Genomic DNA, 9,472 nt, shown 5'->3' on the forward strand with positions numbered 1-9,472 from the left:
AAGGCTGAGGCCCCTCAGGCACGCCCCTAAGGAAAAAGACCCTTCAGGAATAGCCCTTCAGGACTAAGTTGCCACAGGCAACTCGCGAAAACTGAGCATCGAGGTCGTGTGCGACAAGCACGGGCTCGATGGCCAGGCCTATCGATCGCCCAGTCGGCAAGGAGACCAAAACTTGTTTTGCCAAATTGACGACTGTGTGACCGAGCACACAACAACCGAACAGGGGGCCGACAGTTTGCTGTCGACCCCCTGATCGGACACACATTTTTTTAGGGTCACAGAGCCCAAAGTAAAGCCATAGTAAACTCAGTAAAGTAAATAGGGAGAAAAGCTACACTAAGCTACCCCTACAGATAGGTGGCCTAACCACAAGTCATGGAAAACGGAGGGTGTTTCTTTTCCCAAATCGCCCGACGTAACAGTTCAAGCCTCCTCTGCGTATGTCAGACGTAGAGGAGGGGTGGTGGAAAAACCTGGGGGTCAGATAGGTACCGAGCCAAAATGACTTGCTCTTTTGGAACGAGACCGGTCTGATCTTCGGACATGGGGGTCCCACTGTCTAGCAGTGGTACACTCATGTTCCATAGGGGTTGGGATGAACTCATGTGTGTGTGTGGGGACAACAAGATGAAAGTATAAAAAAAACTATATAGGTATATCGCCTAAACCAAAAACTGTGTGTGAATGTTACTTGATTTACAGTTCGATATATGCCGCTGGTAAACAATCAAAATCCTCGTGTGAAAAAGGATTTGAATTAACACAATAAATACATGAATATTTGACGGCAAGGCGTCCGCCCGCTAACAATTGTGTTTCTCTATTCGTCGGCTCGTCTTCAAACTTTCATTCTGGATTTGCTTTCGCTCTACGACTCATTTCTTGACTGGCTTTTTTTGGACTGGTTTCAATCTTCGCATATGACCTTCGGTCATATCTTAATTTCATGTTTGTGGTACCAATAGCGTGAGAATTGCACCCTTGGGTACAGAAAATTGAAAAATTGACAAGGAAGTGAACAAACTTCGAAAGAAATAAATGTAATGATTAGAAATATGTACAAATTTAGGAAGAAGTAGACCAAGAAATAGAAAAAGTGTAGTAACAATCATTTTCTGTTAATTTTTATTATATTTTATTAGGTTTTTAAAATATCAAATTTATACAAAGATATGTAGAATACTATTATTGCTAAATTAACAAAGCGAGCAAATTTAATTAATAGTTATTTTTAAAAAGAAAAAAATTCCTAAATATAATTCTTGCATTTTACTAATATTACCTCGCAGACTGGATTCTAAGAATAGCAGCCAAGTTTGAAGTATTTATTGAAGACATATCAAAGGAGCATGGGGTTGCAGTTTTGGAAGACGAAGTCTTGCTACTGGCAGAAGACTGTCTTAAGTGTCTTCGAGCCTAAAAAGTGTTACAATTCATTATTATATAAGACGTATAATACTACTCATGTTTTCTAAATTTCTACAAAATTTGTTATTCATAATAGGGGCGTCACAAACCTCGCTTAAAAATCTCGCTACAAGCATAGTGTTGCTAAACAAGTAAATTATCATTGTATACTGAATGTACCAATCAGACTGGGTTTTTTTTTCAAAGTTACAATTACACTCTGTGTAATATTCTATCATTTATAAAATACTAAACTTAAAACTATACTACAGCCTCAGGTTTTCTTAACATTTTGTTTTTTGATTCATTCGCTTATGTTGCATAATAAAAAAGTTAGGTACTTTAACAACTAGCCACTAACAACTAGTTTTCATCAATAAATCTTAATTTTCTGCTTTTTTTAATAAACAAGCCTAAAGTAGGCTATGACAAATTAACAATTTGATAGATGTCAAATTGTTGACAGTCAAAAAGTGTTAAGTTTTTTGTAAAAATTAGTAGATTCATTGGTTTCACTGATTAAAGTTTTTAAGTAGTAATATTTTTCTACTTGTTCTTACATTACCATTAATTGTCAATATGTGGTGTATATCATGGTGTATATTTTGTGGTATTTTTGTAATTAGCATATATTTCGTCTTTTAGCATTTATAGTAATTTCTATCTCAGCACTAATCCTACTTAAGCTTTTAAGATTAGATGTTGTAGATCTTCTATACTCGTTGCAATAACCACAGGTTCATCTGCATATCGTAAATTGTTAATTCATTTTCCTTTAACGGTAACTACCGCTTTGATATTATTGAGAGTGTTGTTGAAAATTTAGACCACGTAAATTAAATAGAAACCGTTCAAACATTGGTAACAATGTTTTTATTTCCCCCGTAATGCACAGGGATGCTAGCCTTTGTGTATTACCTTGCAGCCTTATTACTCCCACTTGCTGTGTCTATCCACCACGTCACCGAGCCATAGGTTATCATTGGTCTAATAACCCTTGTGTATAACCATAGAGTCATTTTGGGGTTGTCCCCAATTCTTACCGCTCATTCTTCTACATATGCCCAGGGATATAGCAGTTTTCTGTGTGGTTTTCAGAATGTGAGTATTCCATGTTAGCCTATGATCAAAATACTTAATTTTGTTTCTTTGGCAAACGAAGTCAATGTTCCTCTCAGCCTTGTAGTGCTGTTTTCTGGTGAAGTTGACGATTTGTGTTTCTGAGCATTTGCTGCAGCAAGTAACTTTGATAAAAAGAAGAAAAAAATAAATAGAAGCTGTAAACAAAAAGATGTGCATAGGGTAAGAAAAGATGTGCATAGTGATCTACATTTTTTAAATTCAACAAATATAATAGATTCAGAAGACACAGACGCTGAAGTAAATGTTTTGACATACAATGTTTTAAGAACCTGAAAGTGCAGAAGAAACTGAAAGGTACATCAGTAAACTTGTTACCGACGGCCATAGAGCACACATTAAGAACATAGAGCTAATAAATATGCCATGAAAAAGTAACGTTGTAATAATATGTTTGCCGCCTTACTGTACTCATAGAATGCAGCCACTTAACGTGTAATTTATGACGCCGTTGAGCACTTGCTATAGTGAAAATGTGAGAAAATTGATACGTCAAAATCTGGGACGGCGTGTCACAATGTATGCGACGGAGAAGCTTTTTGGAGATGAAGATTTTTAAGAGCAAAATTTCAATGGGAAAGAGTGTAAAGAAGTTAAATATGAAAGATAACCGAAATCCCAAACAGTATATTTTAAAAGGAAAAGTAGTTTCTAAAGAAGAAAATTCAGATAGTTCAGAAGAGGATAATGTGGATGAGGATTGCGTCTATTAAAATGATTTATTTTCAAAGTCTAAATCGAAAGAAGGTTGGGTAACGTGTTCAAATTATCAAAAGTAGTCCCATTAGACTTGCAATGACTGCAACGAAAATGACGATCCATTTATTTATAATTTTTGTTTTTAAGAGCGTCATTAAAAAGAATCTTAACCATTGCTGGCTTGTATTTTTTTCATAATGACTTTCATGCAGTTTTAAAACCTAAATTTAGTTGGAAACAATACAGCCTCACACTATTTATGTATGTACCCGGTTTTAGAAAACCGGGTATTTTAAAAACCTTTTTTTAAATTTTAGTCCTACAGATAGCAAAAAAAAATATTTTTTTGGAAATATCAAAACGCCAAAATGAAACTAAAGAAGTTTCTTTCCAAGTTTATATAAAACTAAAAAATTATTGGATTCGACTGTTATTTTGATGAAATATTCATTTTATATAACAATATGACACTGAAAACTTTTGTTTTCAAAACTTCCACAAAATTTGGTGGCCAAAACAGCATCTACAGCTTTTTCGGCAGCGGGCCTTTTTTAAGTGATCTATTTTTGATATGTGTTTACACTTTATAGTCTTTAACTTAATAGGTTGAGCATGGGAGAACCGTTTGTCTCAAGTTGGTCATTCAGAATTATGTCTGTATTTTTGAATTTGTTGATTTCCATAGACTGTAATAAAGATAGCTTAAGGCCTTTATTTTGAATATGAATAATTTGAAATTCTTCGTTAAAATAATGATCTTGGTCTAGAAGAAGAAGTGCGAATTTATACTAAAAAGTATAGATCCGACGGAAAAGTATCAAAAACAAATTAATCTAGCGTTAGAAAATTCAAAATCAATATTAAATTTAATAGAACAGAAATACCTCAATATCATGAACCCACAGCCTCCTAAATTATACTCTTTTATCAAACTACACAAACCTGATCACCCAATCAGACCTGTGGTTTCTTTTTATACAGCTCCGTCATATAAACTTTCAAAAAAACTGTTGGATATTATTTTAGAACACATTAAATTTTGACCTAAATTTAACATAAAAAATACAATAGAATTTTGTAGTTAATAAAATACAACATTTTCAATTACCTAACAACTCCAGATTATTTTAATTTTACATAAAACATATTTTTCTTATTATTCCTACGACAGAAACTTTTGTTCTAGTAAAAAACCTTTTAGAACATACTATTACAAATCCAATCATTACATATAAAATTTTACATCTTCTTTAAATTTGCATAAACCAGGACTACTTTGAATTGAATAATCCAATATACACGAATATCACTACAGGACTTATAATAAGTAATCCTCTAGGCCCATCGCTATCAGATATTTTTATGGATTATCTAAAAACAAAGACTTCAAAACATCCAGTATTCAAGCAGTTTTTATATTAGTGGAGATACGTAGACGATGTACTGGTATGTTTTACAGGAACTAACAGGCCACTTGACCAATTTTTATCGTATATTAATTTACTCCATAGTCATATTGAATTTACAATAGTAACAGAACACAGTTCGGATTCCGAAGCGCATTGGGCACAAGAGAGGCGATCTTCAGTCTGCAAGTTTTAATTCAAAGATGCAGAGACATGCACAAGGACGTCCACTTGTGCTTCATCAACTTCTCCAAGGCGTTTGACAAGGTCAAACATGTAAACTCATGGAAATGCTCAGGAAGATGCATATTAATGGCAAGGATCTGCGCATAATAACCAGTCTCTATTGGAACCAAAGTGCTGAGATAAAGATGGGCAACTTACACAGTGGGAAGATAGATATTAAAAAGGGTGTACGACAGGGATGCGTCCTCTCGCCGCTCCTGTTCAATATATACTCTGAACAAATCTTCAGAGAAGCACTGGGAGAAGTTTCGGAGGGTATCAAAGTAAACGGAGAGGTAATCAATAATATTAGATATGCTGACGCCACAGTTATTATCGCAAATGACTGCAACGACCTTCAAAGACTCATGCAAAGCATACACACAGTAAGTCAAGAATATGGTTTAGAACTCAATACAACCAAAACTAAATGTATGCTCATCAACAGAACACGACAACCTCCGATGCAAATGACATTAAACAACCGAAAAGTAGAACAAGTGGAGACATACACATACCTTGGAACCACAGTCAACACAAAATGGGACCAGTCAACAGAAATAAGATCACGAATTGAAAAAGCGCGAAATGCGTTCAACAACATGAAAAAGTGGTTCACAAGCAAAATCTCAATGGAACTAAAATTAAGACTGGTCAAGTGTTATGTCTTCCCGGTCTTGTTCTATGGAGCAGAGGCATGGACCACAACGGAAGCCACCCTGAAGAAACTAGAATCCTTTGAGCTGTGGATATATCGCCGTATTCTTCGGATATCCTGGACAGACCACATCACTAACGTGGAAGTAATGCAGAGAATAGGCAAAAGCAAAGAAATAATCTTCACCGTAAAGAAACGGAAGCTTGAGTACTTCGGACATGTCATGAGGCATACTAAGTATCGGCTGATACAGTTAATAGTCCAAGGAAGAATCGACAGTAGGAGGGGACCGGGAAGAAGACGACACTCATGGATGCATAACCTACGACAATGGTTCGGACTAACATCGACCGAACTGTTTAGAGGTGCCGTAAACAAAGTCAAAATTTTCTAGATTTAAAAATGGTTAGACTTAAAAACAAACAAGAGTTTTTCGTGTTTCATAAACCTACACATACTGACACGACTATAGACAATTCATCATCCCATTCTACACAACATAAATTCTCAGCCTACCATAACATGTTACATGGATTAAGAGAAATTCCGATGTCAAAAAACAACTTTGAGATAAAATTAAACATCATTAAGGACATATCAGTAAACAATGGGTACAAAGAACAAACAATAAATAAAATTTTAAATTAAAATTACATAAAAAAGCCCTGAAATTAGTATTTCCACCATCAGAGAAAAAACCCAGTACGTTCTGTTTGATTACATATACAGGCCAGATATCAACAAAAATAACCAAACACATAAAAAATAAAGGAATAACACCAGCTTTTAGAACAATCAACAGCTTGGGCAAATATACTAAAAACAACAAGAGCCAGAAGAAAAAGCACTTAGACAGTGGTGTACACAAACTTAAATGTGGCCCAAAGACTTACATCTGTCAAACTGGTAGAACTTTTAACACACATATAGCAGAACATATAGGGGCTTTTAATAATAGAGAAACAGATTCTACGTACGCACTTTACCTTCTAAACCAGAATCATTCTTTTAATGACGAATTTCAAATGGAAACCAACAAATTTAAAAATACAGACATAATTCTGAATGACCAATTTGAGATAATCAGTTCCCCTTCCCAACCTATATATATATATATATATATATATATATATATATATATATATATGTATATAAAGACTATAAAGTGTAAACATACCAAAATAGATCACATAAGAAAGGCATGCTGCCGAAATAGCTGTAGTGATAAGAAATTATAATAAATTTTGTGGAAGTTTTGAAAATAAAAGTTTTCAGTGTTTTATTGTTATATAAAAAATAATTCTCAAAATTATTTCAAATACGACGATTCTTCCAACTTGTACTCGGTTTTGTCCGACTCTCTCTAGAATTGAAGAATATCGAAATGCATATTGATATAAAACTAATAAAAAGAATCATTTAATGTCTTACTCTTTTTGAAGTTTTTAATTTAAAAGGTCTAGGACTTGTAGAAATGAATTCATTTTTCATATCTTCAAGTTCTTTTTCAAATTTATCTTGATAAGCTCTATAATTTGGAACACATTTAGATTTTTTGATAACTTTCTCTTCTGTAGAAAGATTACTGAATGATCGTGGACAAACGTTTAGTTTTGGTTTTGATCTTTCTCGCTTGGCCATTGATGGTGGCAAAGAAGCAGCTTTTAACAGTTCTTCTGCTCGAATTTTTTTCTGAAGTGCCCTTAAATCAAACATATATTATTTAATAAATGATATAATGAAAATGTCGGTCTTGTAAATATAAAAAAATATTAATTAATCTTACGGTAGATATAGTAGCAACAATGAATCTTCTTAACAAACAATTTTATTAAAAACAAAGGATATAACGGGATGAGATGATAAAATCTGCACTCGGCTGGATTTTTATTTGGGGTTGGGGTTCAACTCAGTTGAAATTACATATTGAGAAACCCTTTTACTCAAACTTTTACCGTGCTTTGTTATGTTTATAATATATATTTTACTTCTTGATACGTTAGTGGCGCTTCAGTTCTAGAACCAATATTATATTATTTCTGTTATTTTATCATCCAGCTTCAACAGTCCACTGCTTAACATGGGCCTTTTCTTCGTCTATCTTGCGCCACTCTCATCCAGTATTTATTTTGTCTTCTTAAATCGTCAGCTCCTCGTGTAGGTGGTCGACCGACGCTTGTCTTGTCTTCCTTTGGTCTCCATTTCAATAACCCCTTTGTCTATCGCCCATCCGTTTATATAAACCCGATTAAGCGAGTCGTGGTATTTATGTAGTAGTAGTTTTTCTGCACACTGCACCCTCAACTTTTCGTGTTTATTTTTCAGATTACTTTCTTTATTGCCTATTCTATACCAGTGTTTTTAATTTGGTTTTTATTTTTGACATGACGTCGACCTTTGTCATACTAACATTTCATCATTCATCCACAGTTTTCGTTTTGATCTTTTAAGTGTTAAATATTATGATTATATAGGCTTAAGCTACAACTGATTGTAATAAAAATTACATCTTAAACTGGTGTTTGGCATTTCGATTTCCACTTCGGTTTTAAAAAATATATCTGATATTTGAAAATTATTGCCGAAAACGTATAGGATAAAATGCCTGCGATGAGGAAGAGAATATCTGGACAACAAACTCGTCTTCAATAATCCCTCATTTCAACTACATAACATTACAGATAACACAAATAAAATAGCAATTCTAGCCAACAGCAAATAAGGAAATAAAACTATTAATGTAAGATATTACCTGTAATATTCATCTTCGTGCATTTTTCGATATATATAATTACTAAATAAATTCTTTGGAATAGGCTTTGCCTTAAATTTTTTAATTTTTAAGGGAGGATCGATGTATAAGTTAGGGGAAGACTTCGATAATTCTCTGGTAAGCTCCTGGATTTCTTCATCTCTTTTTGTAAATGAGAATGGTCTCATTGAAGCTCTTAAGGCAGCTTTCCTTTTCTGTTTAGAGACATAACTCCTGACAAGAATAAACAAAATCATAATAATACAGTATACAATCATTTTATCAAACAATAGGCTTATCGCTCATAAAATTTCAGTCAATTATTACCTCCGCTGTTGATCAGCCATTATTTTATCAAATAAAGGGATTTGTGATTCTACGGGTACATCATTTGCTTTAAACATTTCTGGTTTATCGCCCTTGGGTTTTTTCATTTTAAAAAATAACTCTTCAACTATTTTATTTTCCTCATCTCTACAATAAAAAATAGACATATGTATTATAAATAATGTAAAAATATACATGCGAGTAGTAGGTAAAACAATTCCAAGAAAAATACATTGAACATAATATCAGTATCAGGTTTCTTCTTTAGGTTTCGTCTCGTCGCCGTAGGTTGGAAATCAATATGGCAATTCTATCTTTATTTTTATTTACAGCTGTTCTAAATAGCTGTATTATTAACCCATTCTTCTTCTTCAAGTGCCGTCTCCATCAATGGAGGTTAGCGGTTATGGTGGCAAACGTTTGTCTGATTAACCCGCGCTGATGTGCTAATTAACCCATTAGCGCCTACGATATACAGATTGAACGAATTTAAAACGGAACATACAATTTAATATATATCTGTTTGAACTGCATTTGAAATAGTGGACCAATATAAAACTTGGACAAAAATAAATCCATACCCGGTGATAGACATTGTATAAAATATCGTTCAACTATCTGTCTCCTTTAAAGGAAAGAGGAGCTTGCCTAATAGTCGGAGAGATAGAGCCGAAATTTTGAACTGATCAGAGTAATATAACATTTCTCTATTGGAATATATTCATTGTAATTGGGTTAAGACTTTGCCTTACAGGCGGACGCCCCTCGTGGTACAGGGGGTGGCTATACAGGGATGAAGTTGTAATTTTTTTCGGAAAAATTAACGATCGATAACATGGCTGAAAATTTGCCCAGAGT

General features: G+C 33.9%; 1 protein-coding gene across 1 annotated transcript; it reads right to left on the bottom strand.

The window, feature by feature from the left end:
- Nucleotides 1-1,163: 1,163 nt before the first annotated feature.
- LOC140431986 (protein FAM161A-like) lies at nucleotides 1,164-8,744 on the bottom strand. Its single transcript, XM_072519852.1, has 4 exons — nucleotides 8,615-8,744; nucleotides 8,288-8,521; nucleotides 6,967-7,237; nucleotides 1,164-1,416 (listed from the first exon to the last, which is right to left on the bottom strand). Exons 1-4 carry the CDS (start codon nucleotides 8,719-8,721, stop codon nucleotides 1,279-1,281), a joined length of 750 nt encoding a protein of 249 aa, XP_072375953.1. The 5' UTR covers nucleotides 8,722-8,744; the 3' UTR covers nucleotides 1,164-1,278.
- Nucleotides 8,745-9,472: the final 728 nt, after the last annotated feature.

Source organism: Diabrotica undecimpunctata, unplaced genomic scaffold (genome assembly GCF_040954645.1).
Source record: "Diabrotica undecimpunctata isolate CICGRU unplaced genomic scaffold, icDiaUnde3 ctg00002425.1, whole genome shotgun sequence".
NCBI lineage: Eukaryota > Metazoa > Arthropoda > Insecta > Coleoptera > Chrysomelidae > Diabrotica > Diabrotica undecimpunctata.